Below are 13101 nucleotides of genomic sequence, written 5' to 3'. Positions count from 1 at the left end.
GGTAATGAGCTGCTGATGAAAGTATTGTAGCCTGTTATCAATGATATGTTTTTCACGCATGCCAAGTCTCCCGGCGTTGGCCCAGTTCACGGCAGTACCAGCATACACATCAATCTTCTCGATGGCCTAGACAAGTCTTTCGTGGCGTGATCGCTGCTAGGTTCTCATTTCCACTCAGCCCGCGGGGCTCGAAAATGGCTGGCAAACATGCGTTCATTCTACCAAGCTCAAGATTCGGCCGGAATCGGATGAAAGGGCCTGAGCAAATTCAGATGACAAGTACCCTCCAACGATAGTGATATCCAGCAAATAGCGTCCCGATGAGGCTGGGTACACACCACGGAACTACACAACGCCTGAGGAAAGAGAGAGCCTCAGCCAACTCTTCCAATATGACATCTGCTACAATTGGTCAGTTGATCGACACCGAAAAGCATCAAATTGAGGATGAAGCTTGTCTTAGAAATGGAGTCTGATCTCACATGACTACTAAGGAGGTTTTACGGGGTAGGAAGTGATAACATGAGGAGAGGACAGGGGAGGTGGATGGTGCAATCCACGCATTCCTTGCATTTATTGAATCTCATTTGTACTGCGTTTTCTATGGGTTATTGGTTGGATTTACCGTATCCGAGCTGGTCTTCCACTCTTTGGGAATCAGCTCTGTTTCTGTACTGCGGGAGCATCAGGCGGACGGATTACGAGTTCTTGTTGAACCGAAGCGCCTGCATGGCCATTACGATACTAGTTAGACTCCAACAGGCTAGTAGTTTTTTGATTGATTGATTGATTGATTGATCCAGCAAATAGAGAGCCGGGAAAAAAATAAAAATAAAAAAATAAAAATAAAAAACATGGAATCAAAGTTAGATCAAAGTTTAATCGAAAAGTAGATCGAAAGTTAATCAAAGTTAAAAGTTAAATTGAAAATTATGAACCAAACTTACAACCTTGGAGATCCAAGATTCACCAAAATTACAATCTGCGGGGTTTCTTCCCGACTATGGCCAAAATTTACCAATATATTCGGAAAATAACCATAACTCCGAGCGAGCGAATTGTGTTTGCAGCTTTCATTAAGTCACTATTCTTCACCCAGCTCAACCATCTACGATTCCAGGCGTCATGTCTGCTCGTTCTGAAGCTGTTCCTAGAGGGAATAAGGCTACGGGCGTCGTTGAGAAGGCGGGATCGCCAGATGTGCGCAATAAGCTTTTAGATCTATCCGAATCTGTCATTCGTGCAGATGCGCCCATCGCTGCTGCTAGTAGAGACTTTCAGAACTTCCAGACACCTTCGATACCTCCGAAGTTACATTTGGCAAAATTCACGATACCAAGAGTCCCAGAACAGGCCTTCCCAGGAGGACGAATTGGCCGAGCAGAACCTCACAGTCTACCTGAAGGTACAGCTGGACGCTGTGTAGCCAACGTCGATAAGCGGGTGCATTTGGAGTCTCATCCGGGCCTTCCAGGCGAGGCGACTAGGCCGAAAGGTATAGATCGGCCCAGCGAGGACATCCACAAAGACGTCACTAGACCATTCTATGAACCAAGAGCAGTAAACCACACAGTACGCACTCCATCACCAAATTTTTCACGCCCCAACGGTCGACAAAGCCCGGAGATGATGATAGGGGAGCGAACGGACTGGACGTCAAGTCAAGTTGTAACTCCTCGACTGGCGGAACCTGAACATGATTTGGTCAAGGCTGGAAAGCAAAAAAGGAGGATGCAAAAAAATGCTGTCCAAGTCAGCCAATTGTCAATAAAGTGAGTTAATTCATCAAGTGTTCCATTAATACCGGCACTGACACTTTCTCAGCACCTTCTTAATCTTTGCTGTTTGGCGATGGGCTGCTTACTTCTACGTTTTTATTCCCTTTGTGGCTTTGGCACTCGTCCTTAACTGTATCATGGTATTCTCAATCTTGGTTTTCACTGTGAAACACAAGTTCCTCCTTCCAGAAGAACGCGAATTACCAGCCCGCCCTGAGACAATTGTTTACTTGCTTCCATGCTATAATGAGACTCGCGAAGAATTGACCAAGTCTTTGGATTCTCTTGCACGGCAACGTGAGATCGAGGGACACAAACGGTCTCTGATCATCATCTGCGATGGAAAGGTCCGGGGAGAAGGGATGCAGAAAACCACGGCAGATACCCTATCACAGGATATTCTTGTGATCCGCACCTTTCGCCGGAGAATAACGGCCGCATATCTCGCGTGGGACCAACAAGAAATGGATATCACCATCCAAAAAGGAACCTACAAAGATCTTCCGTACATTGCAATCCTCAAGGATTTTAATCAAGGAAAACGAGACGCGCTGATCCTCGCACGGACTTTTCTCTATAACTTTAATATTCGAGCTGAAAATCCACAGACACGCCTATCACAAAGCCTATTTTCGGAGCTATCCTCCTTCCTAATCAACGACTGCGGAATCAAAAAGGCATGCTGTCTGGTTGGTATGGACGCAGATACATATTTCGACGAATTGTGCGTGGCTGAGCTATTAAAAGAGAGCCGGTTAGGGTCCCGATCGCAGATTTTGCTATGCACACATTTGCTAACGAGTTCCCTTATCCAAAGCTATCAATATACGGTTGGCGTATCCGGCTATGTCTCTGTTGACTTCCAAGGCTACAATTGGAACTTTTTGCGACTGTATCAGTCTACTGAATATACCATATCGCAAGGTCTGCGCCGAATGCACCAATCCATTGCCACTAAGAAGGTGTCATGTCTGCCTGGATGTTGCCAGCTGCTGAAGGTTTGTGAGACGACGTGTGGTGACCAGGTTTTGATCAATTTATTCGGGTATTACCCCAAGCCGACCGATGGATTGCTAAGGCAGATACGGGCCACTGCTAGTGAGGACCGCAACCATGTATGCTTGATGCTGTCTGCTCGTTCGAATGCCCAAACTCGACAGGCTCTGAGAGCCCATGCATACACTGCCGTTCCCGATTCCGTACCTATATTTCTTTCCCAGCGCAAGCGATGGACGCTGGGGGCGACTTCGAACGATCTCATGCTCGTGACATCACGGGGCATCCAGTGGTTTGAACGTGTCCTGGCCTTCTGCAACGTATGGACATGGTTCCTCAACATATTTATCCTTGCTTGCCTTGCTTGCTTGATTTATGCATGTTTCTGTGAGTAATAGCCCCTCCCAAATCCTCAGGTGCTGTGAATGATGAGACTTACGCTGTGGTTTGGCAGTCGTCTCATGGTGGATTATATTTTCCTTCGCCACTCTGATGCTTATTCCATTAATATATTATATATGCATTGTCATTTGGATCCCTCTAGGCATACTTGCTCGGCTTCAATACTTAGCCGGTTGTGTCCTTTACATTTTCTGTGGGCCATTCATCAATATCCTTATACTTTTCTATGCATCTTACCACATGGACTCGTTTGAGTGGGGAAAGACCAGGAGGATATGCGCGGAAGAGACCATCGGAAGGCATTCATATGCTGATACAGATAATACGGCCGAGATGGGGTTACAAGATGGCACCCGGGAAGCTCAGCTGGTTGCATAATCTTCTTTCGCATAATGTTCTTTAGTTTTTATACAGAGTCAGCCATAAAATTCATGAAAAAGTCAAGTGTTGAACATGATCCAAATATCCAACTTGACCACAAGGGACATGGAACATTCAAAATTCCTCCTCAGAGGATCTCATGTAGCCATTTCGATCAATAACTAGCCTCACTGGAAGCCCATAACCCATAACAAGCACCGCATACAAAATTGGTGGACATGAAAGTTGCTCATCCCTCGTCGCAGTTCCGGTGTTGCAGCTACTAACACTGCATATTTAAAAACAACATGCCTACTCCACAGTTACAGACTTGGCTAAATTACGCGGACAGTCGACATTGAGCCCTTTCCTAACAGCCAGCCAGTAGGCCATTAGTTGCAGTGGGATAACGTTCAAAATGCCTTGCAGAGCATCGACTGTCGTGGGGACTTCTATTCTCTCCGCTTTCGAGCCGCGCAAGCATTTTTTATTGGCATTACAAATCACCAGGGGTCGATCACCATGCGCTCGAACTAGATATCCAAGGGGCAACGTCAGCATCGTTTGGTATTGGAACCTACAGGGGGTATGACTACCTTGTTTGTAAACTTCCGCAGCCTGAGAAGATGTATCTTGGGTAAGGACCATGATGATTGGTATTCTTTTCTCGGCCGTTGTAAGACAATGGTAGTGTGTGTCTCGAGGCATGACCGCCTCGCAGTGGATATATGATATCTCTTTCATTTTAAGAGCGCCTGCCAACAGAATATTCAGTATGCAGCCACCGGTCCATAGCTGAGACTAAGCTGTGCGCACCTTCTAGCGCTGTAGCAAACTGACTTCCCCGTCCCCACAGCAGGATATTGTTCTGAGCTTGAAGAGTGTCGCAGATGCCTTTGATCTGCTTTTCGAGTTTGAGAGCTTCATCGATTTGGGCTGGCAACTGTGCGAGTGCTTGCATGATTTCCTCTCGCCACATCTCCTTGGAGATATCGTCCTCGCTTAAAGCCAACCCAAGCATAGTCATTGCAACAAACTGCGATGTGTATGCTTTTGTGGATGCAACGCCAATTTCTGGACCGGCATTAATGTGCATAACACACTGGGTAAGCCTCGAGACGGAGGACCCGACGCAGTTGACAATGCCAAGAGTTAACGCCCCTCGTTCTAGGCAGTACTTCAGAGCTAGAAGGCAGTCTGCTGTTTCTCCAGACTGTGAAACAAAAACACAAGTATCGTCATGAAATATAGGGGCTCTGCGGTCCAGGAAGTCTGATGCTACTTCGACAACCGTAGGAATCTCCACCAAACTCTCAAATGTTCCTCTCACGGCCATGCATGCATGATAGCTTGTTCCACACGCAATGAATAGAATGCGTCTACCTCTGCGAATGGCAGGAAGATAGTCATTAACACACCCTAGCGTAATCCTCTTGTGCGGAACATCCAACCTGCCACGCATAGTGTTAGCAACCGCTTCAGGCTGCTCAAAAATCTCTTTCTGCATGAAGTGATTATAGCTGCCTTTCATAATGTCTTGTAGCTGCAAGTCAATGGTCTGAACGTTCCATATGCAGCCAAACTTGTCATCTGTGCTCCTCACAATATTCAATTGCCCCGCACATATGTGGGCAATGTCGTCGTCTTCCAGGTAGATTACTTGTTTGGTATGTTCAACAATAGCTGACGCGTCGGAGGAAAGGAAGAATTCGGTAGGATTTGGCGGCAAAGAGTATTTTCCATGCGATGCAGATGCACTTTTGCAACCATTCGTTAATGGCGTGTTCAGAGAGTCTCTTTTAATAACACTTTTAATATGAATAACGTCGGCCTCGATATCATTGGTGAGGCGAACACCGATAAGGAGGGGCGAGCCTTTTCGGGCGGCAATAATCTCCTGTGGATAGGAAACTGACTTGACAAGGATACCGAAAGACCCGTGAAGCCTCCCCACAACAGTCTTGACTAACTCAACAAATCCGATTTCTGGCTGTTGATTACGGATATACTTGGCCAGTTTGGAAATACATTCGGTATCCGTCTCGGTCTCAAATGTGTATCCTTCCCCGAGAAGCGAAGCTCTGAGCTCTTTATAGTTGGTGATGATGCCATTATGAACGACCGCGAACTCCCATGTATTATCTGACCTGCAATTCCGATAATTATTAGCAATAAATGGGAAAACGAGGGAGCCGTCCAAAGTAATAGTTAACACTGCGATATGTACGGGTCATATGCTTACCGGTGAGGATGACAGTTCACGCGTGAAGGTGGGCCGTGAGTTGCCCATCTTGTGTGAGCGATTCCAACATGGGTCTGGAAAGTCTTCTCCATATTTGGCCGGGAGCTCTCAATAAGTCCCCTCAGCTTTGTGACCTTTCCAACCTCTTTGAACACCAAAACATCTTGCCCATTGTCACCATCCACAAGTAACCCTGACGAGTCATAACCCCGATACTCAAGCCTACTGAGACCTTTCACGATAAATGTTCAGTGAGGTGACAATCATACTCGAGAAATATCACGATAGCCTCTCACCATTGAGAAGGACATTGAGAATATACCTGCGGTCTTTCTCAGTAGAATAATTGACGTAACCGAAAATCCCACTAGAACGGGTTAGTATTATTTCCATAAGTAGGTAGGGGAATGGATAGAAATACCACATTGCCGTTGATTATAGTTTCATGTACAATACAGAGACTGATTTTCAGCTTTGAGCCATGTGAATGGGCTTTAGAATCCCATCACTAAATATATACCTTTGCTTCCTAGTCAAAACCGTATACCTGTTTATCCATGGAACCCGGTATAGAGAGAGACATTAATCGTAATTTGGGTCATGTCCGCATGCGGATAAAGTTTGCGGTCAGGTCTGGGTGGCACCAGAGATTTCCCGTCAGTTGAACCGTGGTGGACCGTGACTCAGCAAATTATCATCAAGCAACATGACCACTTTGAAAAGCAAAAGTAAGAAACAAAGGTCTTGGCACAACTGTGAAAATCAATTCCCGAGAGTCAGTCTAGGTCGGCCCATTGTGAGCGGCCAAGCCTAGTATTCCCTAAAAAAATCCTGGTATTCGAAAAGCAATTGGCTCTAACATCGCAACGAAAGGGCTAAACAACAGTTTACAAAATATATTTCGACCTCTACTAGACTTAGGTTCGTCCGCTTTCTCGATCCCTAATATGGTTATAGTGATTGACGCACTCATATTATAGGCAGGTAGTTATTCATCTTTTAGAAGTCTCTGATGATCTGAAGACACCGGTGGCCGAGATATGTATATTAAGGTGGAAAGGCAAAAATACATCCCAATTTACTGTATCATTAATTGTAACTTTGTTTTATCAAACTCTGCTAGCTTCCTATTCTTGCCATATTAAGATACTAGTTCTAATATCCATAGGGTTGGTTGCCGACATATAGGGTCGTCAAATCTCGCATTTAAGGTGGTGTCTTTAGGTGGCCAGCTCGCATATGAAATATGTTTATGCCTTAAAGTAGGAGTCTACAACTCGCACTAATAAAGAATGGGCACAACTAAAAGGACCCCATAGTAAGTGTTGTATTGTTGTATTGTATTGTATTGTATAGCTCTATTGCAGTCCGATGCAGCTTTCCCAAGGTCTTTCGACAAGTGTTCGGACCCTACCTACGCTCACTAAACCCGATTAGGTCTCATGCAGTAATTGTATTTCCAATGCATTAATCGTAAAAATACATCAATTTCTTGGCAATGCTAATGCCCCCAGAATCGACGGTCTTGGATCCGAGGTACTTCTATTTACTATGCAGCCCCCTAGTAAAATTAAGCCCCCGACGTTGCCGGCGAGCACTCCTGCATTGCTTGCGTCGGGAATACCTTCACCGACACAGGCAAAAGCCGAGCCAATCGACCTGGAAAGCGCCAAGAAATATGCAGGCTTCGAGTCTCTAAGCTGGGCATGAATTCTCGTGGTCGTTCGCAGCGCGCGCGCAAGATCCTAGGCTGGAATCCGTACCGACTCAGTCTGGTGGACGAACTGCCTGAGATGCTTAGGAGCGAGTGGCAGCGTCTGCAAATTTCTTCTTAGAATCTGACGTGAGTGTAGAGTCTTCTGTGACACGGTATGTTGCTTGTCAATCTTGGAACGTGCATTGTTGTTCCATGGCGAAACAAGGTGCCGTGAGCGAAGTTCTAGAGGCTTTTTCTGGGTCTTAATACTCCTGCCTCACGGAAAAGGAGGAGTTGGATGCGACTTCCAGCCCTCGAAGTGGTGACGGTCGTGTTTTAGATTTTACTAAATACCAGACCAGATGCGCAGAATCAAGACACTGTTTGTTTCATTCCTCGCAACCAGGAGACCCGCCAGTGCTGAGCAAGTACATACCCGAGATAGAACATCAGTCACTCAATACCCATGTATGGGTCTCTTCGTATAAGCTCTCAAATTCTTAGTCATGTGTGTGGTCCGATCGAGTATCTATAGCACGATCACGAAGTCGGAAAGCCAAAACAACGCAACTTCCAAGGCAACGATATAAAATCAGCCGCAACCAGACCATGCAACTCGGACTGGGCCATAAAAACCCCGACCGAAAGATTTCAACTCATACGAAAAAGGAAAAAAACTAAGTGCGAGCAAATGAGGTTGGCCCGAATCCCGTCTGACACCCAAAGTGGGCGGGGCAACATTATGCCGAACATTCCAAAACAGCAGCAGCCTAGTTCGCACTTCCACCCTCGTCTCGTCATGGAGACCCTGAAGATTGAATCAGCCTGAAATGTATCATTATTTTGGAGCTGATTCCGGGATCTTGGGTCGCAACGGAGGAACTTTCGTCCCATTCCAAACTCCCTGGCATCTTGTCAATCCCGCGTGGGAGGGCGTTAGCTAGATAGCTGATTTATTATATATCTGTCCAGCTTGCAGATTCCAATGTAAAATTATTTTTTATCCGAAAACAGGTGCTAAAATATAAAAGATATTTACCCTTGAGACTACGAGGGTCTCTTTATCGTGTCATTGATAGTCGCTACCTACTCATCATGGCGGACACCGATTTCCCATTCTACAGACGTGGAAGTGCCTCACATGATGAGAGTGTGAGACCTCCTTCCTATGTGAAGCCTAAGAATAAGGGTGTCAATGAAAAATTTGCCTTGGGACGGAGGGGAATCCTGGTTTTCTTCACTTTGGCGGTTCTTACATTGATGGCTGCTCTCGATGGAACTTCGTTGTCTGTTGCCCTACCGGTGAGTACCAGATTGAAGTTCGCAGCAGAAATAAACTGATAAAGTTTAGCATATCGCACAGGAGTTGAACGGGACAGCGATAGAGGCATTTTGGAGTGGTACCTCGTTCCTACTATGCTCAACTGGTATGATCCATCGACGTTCATTCTATTTTGGCTCACCACTTACATTCACCAAGTGTTCCAACCGAGCTTCGCTTCTTTCTCGAATATTTTCGGCCGCCGTCCTATGATACTGATCTCCCTCGTGTTCTTTTGTATCGGTGCTATTATCTCGGCAATTGCAAATAACTTTACCTACATGCTAGTCGGTCGATCTATACAAGGTGTCGGTGGAGGTGGAATCATTTCACTGAGCGAGGTCATAATTACTGACCTCGTTCCTCTACGATGGCGAGGGCAGTACTTCGGCATATTGAGTGCAATGTGGAGTGTTGGCTCAGTGACCGGGCCAATTCTTGGAGGCGGATTCGCCCAAAATGTATCATGGGTGAGTTTACATCGCTTGAGAACACCAGTGATAGCTCTAACCACGGAATATAGCGATGGATCTTCTATATTAACTTCCCCTTCATCGGCATCGGCTTGATACTCGTCATTCTCTTCCTCAACCTGAAGCTCGCACCTAGTTCCTTGATTGAAAAGCTCCGACGAATCGATTATTTCGGAACTGTTCTCTTCGTCGGTAGTATATCATCCTTCCTCATTCCGCTCACCTGGGGTGGAGTCTCCTATTCCTGGAGTTCATGGCGGACATTGGTCCCTCTTTGCGTGGGAGGCGCTGGTCTCCTTATTTTCGCATTTTACGAATATCGCTTCGCCTCCGACCCGATCATTCCACCAGTAATTTTCAAGAACCGCACGGCAACTGCCTCATTCATTGGAAGTGTTCTCCAGGGCTTCATTCTGTGGTGTGCGCTCTATTATCTTCCTCTATATTATGAAGCCGTGAAGGAATATAGCCCCATCCTTTCAGGCGTGGCACTCTTCCCTGAGACTTTCACTGTTGCCCCTAGTGGTATGGTTGCTGGAATTCTCATCACAGTGACTGGTCGTTACCGGTGGGCTGTGTGGCTGGGATGGGTTCTTTCAACCATCGGTCTTGGTCTACTGTGTCTGATCAAAGTCCACACCAGCGTCGCTGGCTGGATTTTCCTGAACATTGTCTCAGGTTTGGGACTGGGAATTCTGTTCCCCTCCCTGGGCTACGCTATCCAGGCTTCTTCGGAGCCAGAGAACCTCGCTATCGCGGTTGCCATGTTCAGTTTCTTCCGTGCCCTCGGCCAATCTATTGGTGTCGCGGTTGGTGGAGTGGTCTTCCAGAACCGCATGTTTAGTAACCTCATGAAATATCCTGGTCTGGCTCCTATGGCCGATGCATACAGCAAGGATGCCGCGGGCTTGGTTCAAATTATCAAGGCTATGGCAGACAGTGCGGACAAGGCTAACCTCAAGGAGGCGTATACAGACAGTCTGCGCACAGTATGGATTGTGTGCTGTGCGGTCTCCGGCGTGGCTTTGGTGATCAGTTTATTGACTGAGCATTACGACCTAGATCGTGATTTGGAGACGAACCAGGGTCTTCGGGGGGATGATGAGACCATTACAAGCGAGAAGGACTTGGAGATGCGTGCAGGCAGGATGATAGATCCAGAAAGCCGACCTTCTGTGTGGTGATATGGATGTTACTGAACTAGATTGATGAAGATACTCTAGATTTAACTTGAGCAATAATAATAATAATCACATTCTCCATTCAAGTCAATACCGAGCCATTTTATACAGTACGTCCAACCCCTCGAATCAGGGTTTTGATTCCCTCGCCTCGCTTGGTAGTCTCCCACGCCTCCACAACATTCTCAAATGGCACAACCTTTGTGATGAGAGGTTTCAACTCAACCTTTCTCGACTTCGCCAGCTCCAGAGCCATCTTGAAATCCCCCGCGCCATACCGATAGCATCCCTTGACAGTAATCTCATTCTCAGACACCGTCGAAATAGGAAAGTTGACGTTTCGATTCCCCAATCCAGTCTGCACAAATGAACCCCCAACTTTCAGCGAATGAATCGCTGTCTGAATACACGACTCAGCCCCAGTAGCCTCAATAGCGACATCAAAGCCAGGAAGATCAGCCTCGGAATCAACACCTTCAAGCCAGCCTCGCAACCCAACAGCAATCTCCTCAGAAGTCAAACCCCGGGCAGGAATCGCACTTCGAAAACGAACCCGATCTTCCCCCACAAACTTCTTCGCAAACTCCAATTTATCGTCACTCAAATCCACAGAAACAATCAGATTCGCCCCGAACTCCCGCGCAACAGCAGCACAAAGAAGTCCCACGGTCCCAGCCCCAAAAACAATAGCCCGATCCCCAGGCTTAACACCAACCTGCCTCACAGAATGCACAGCAACAGCCATCGGCTCAATAAGCACCGCCTCATCAAGCCCGATCCCACCCGCATTCCCAAACTCAGAGTCAAACGAGCCAGAGATCTTATAGCAGCAATCAGCAGGAACCTTAAAGAACTTCGATAACGTGCCATGCGTGTAAGGCGGATTCGCAGCGAACTTCATCTCAGGACAGAGATTGTATTTGCCCGCTTTGCACTTTGAACAAATGCGACAGCCGAAGCCCGGCTCGATGGCTACTGCGTCGCCTGGTTGGAGGTTTTTCACGCTTGGTCCGATGGCGTGTACTGTTCCTGAGGCTTCGTGACCCATTACTAGGGGGCTTGTGTGTGAGACATGGTTTTTGACGCCGCCGTGAAGCCAGAAATGGACCTTTTGGTTGTTAGATCAGATAAAGATGGTGTAGGTTGTGGGGTATGGGTATGGTTTCAATAGTACGTACATCGCTGCCGCAAACGCCCACGTATTCGATGCGGATGATTACATCGAGGGGGTCATCGATGGTTGGCATAGGTCTATCTTCGAATCTGGCATCGCCGGGGCCGTAGAGGAAGCATGAGGGGTTCTGCATCTTGATTGTGAGTTATGGAATGGATAGGAGGTTATAGTCGAAGTAGATGTTTGATAGCCAAATGTGGGTGGTTGCTTTACGCTAGTCAAAGCAACTATTGTAGTATTTGTCTAGCTGAAAGCTACTATGGGAATTGGACTGTCTTTTATAGGTTGTCATATTTACCCCCAGTTCGGGTGGTCGGACGCGGGGGGATTTCGGCAGACAGTCGACCGATGAACCGGACAGGCTGATTGTAAGCTACTTTTAGAGCTATATATAGCCCAGTATTGTTCAAGTACCTTTAGATATGCTCAAGGGACTTATCGCTAAGCTATCTTCAACTGAGATACAGTGGGGGCCTAAGTAAAATCAAAGCTTAAGGTATGATAGTACTCAGTCTTGAGACCTGCGCACAATTCTGCACCCGCCAAGAACTGTTTGTCATCCCCAGACCTGCCCTGGTGGTATTACCAAATTTATAGACGTGACGAAGAGGATTATATCGGCTGCAACATACTCCGATATATACACACTGGGTATGACTGGATGCTATGCTACCTTGTGGAGGTCAATGCTAGCGATGCCGACTGCAAGATTCTGCTCCACGCAGTATTGCAAGTCGAAGTCTTGTTTGCCAAAAGGCTTCTCCTTCGTGGGATATGTCCTGATCGCCTTTCTATATACGGCAGCTTTGAGATGCTGAAGTTGCTTGAAGAGTTCCGAAATGACTTGATATCAACGCACAAAGACGCGCCAAAACAACAGGAAAAAGCATTGAGATGTGGCCAATTTCCACTGTTTGAGTATCTTGTGAGCCGGCAAGAATTACAGTTCTCTTTTTCGGACTGGTCTGCCATGCAGTGGACCAGCACCGCAGGAGGCGAGACGTTGCAATATATGATAGATTCATGGCATTTCGATATTAACACCATCTTCAGGATTAATTTCACTGATTACATGATGGTAAGACCAAGGAATGCCAGTTTAACCTGCTGCAGAACGCGTGTCTCACGCTGAATGCCACAGAGCGAGTGCAGATGTTGCTGAGAGCAGGTGCATCCATCGATTGTCCCGGTCTTTCGGACACTGCACTACATGTCGCAGTGAAAAATACAATTTTTGGTATACACAAAGAAACGGTTGCCCTTGTTGAGCTTCTCCTTGGGCATGGCGCCAACATTCACGGACTCAAAACGGGGACGAGCCTGCCAACAATGAAGAAGCTCGGAAACCGCATACCCCGCCACTACTTTTGGTACTCCTCTTTGACACTGGTGAGGTATTGCAGATGGTTAAGCTTCTCGTGAAGCATGGCGCTGATGTAAATGCCGGGATCATCCCTCCGTTGCGGGTGGTATCTCAA

General features: G+C 46.9%; 4 protein-coding genes across 4 annotated transcripts; 2 read left to right on the top strand and 2 right to left on the bottom strand.

Annotated features, from left to right (window-relative positions):
* Nucleotides 1-1125: 1125 nt before the first annotated feature.
* Nucleotides 1126-3169, top strand: N7446_004942 (uncharacterized protein; the record flags this gene model as incomplete). Its single annotated transcript, XM_058513690.1, has 2 exons — nt 1126-1772; nt 1825-3169. The coding sequence occupies 2 exons, from the start codon at nt 1126-1128 to the stop codon at nt 3167-3169; spliced, it is 1992 nt and encodes a 663-aa protein (XP_058375019.1).
* Nucleotides 3170-3848: 679 nt separating this feature from the next.
* N7446_004941 (uncharacterized protein) lies at nt 3849-6204 on the bottom strand (the record flags this gene model as incomplete). The annotated part of the gene is made up of 5 exons (XM_058513689.1): nt 3849-4291; nt 4353-5683; nt 5779-6010; nt 6075-6145; nt 6200-6204. The coding sequence occupies 5 exons, from the start codon at nt 6202-6204 to the stop codon at nt 3849-3851; spliced, it is 2082 nt and encodes a 693-aa protein (XP_058375018.1).
* A 2365-nt stretch (nt 6205-8569) lies between these two features.
* Nucleotides 8570-10452, top strand: N7446_004940 (uncharacterized protein; the record flags this gene model as incomplete). The annotated part of the gene is made up of 4 exons (XM_058513688.1): nt 8570-8776; nt 8826-8901; nt 8955-9265; nt 9319-10452. 4 exons carry the CDS (start codon nt 8570-8572, stop codon nt 10450-10452), a joined length of 1728 nt encoding a protein of 575 aa, XP_058375017.1.
* Nucleotides 10453-10552: 100 nt separating this feature from the next.
* Nucleotides 10553-11756, bottom strand: N7446_004939 (NAD(P)-dependent alcohol dehydrogenase; the record flags this gene model as incomplete). Its single annotated transcript, XM_058513687.1, has 2 exons — nt 10553-11557; nt 11628-11756. The coding sequence occupies 2 exons, from the start codon at nt 11754-11756 to the stop codon at nt 10553-10555; spliced, it is 1134 nt and encodes a 377-aa protein (XP_058375016.1).
* Between the last annotated feature and the right edge of the window lie 1345 nt (nt 11757-13101).

Source organism: Penicillium canescens, assembly GCF_028828765.1.
Source record: "Penicillium canescens strain IBT 15451 chromosome Unknown utg000003l_segment0_segment0, whole genome shotgun sequence".
In the NCBI taxonomy this organism is placed as follows: domain Eukaryota; kingdom Fungi; phylum Ascomycota; class Eurotiomycetes; order Eurotiales; family Aspergillaceae; genus Penicillium; species Penicillium canescens.
The sequence above is the reverse complement of the archived record's forward strand: the minus strand, read 5'-3'. Positions and strand labels throughout refer to the sequence as shown.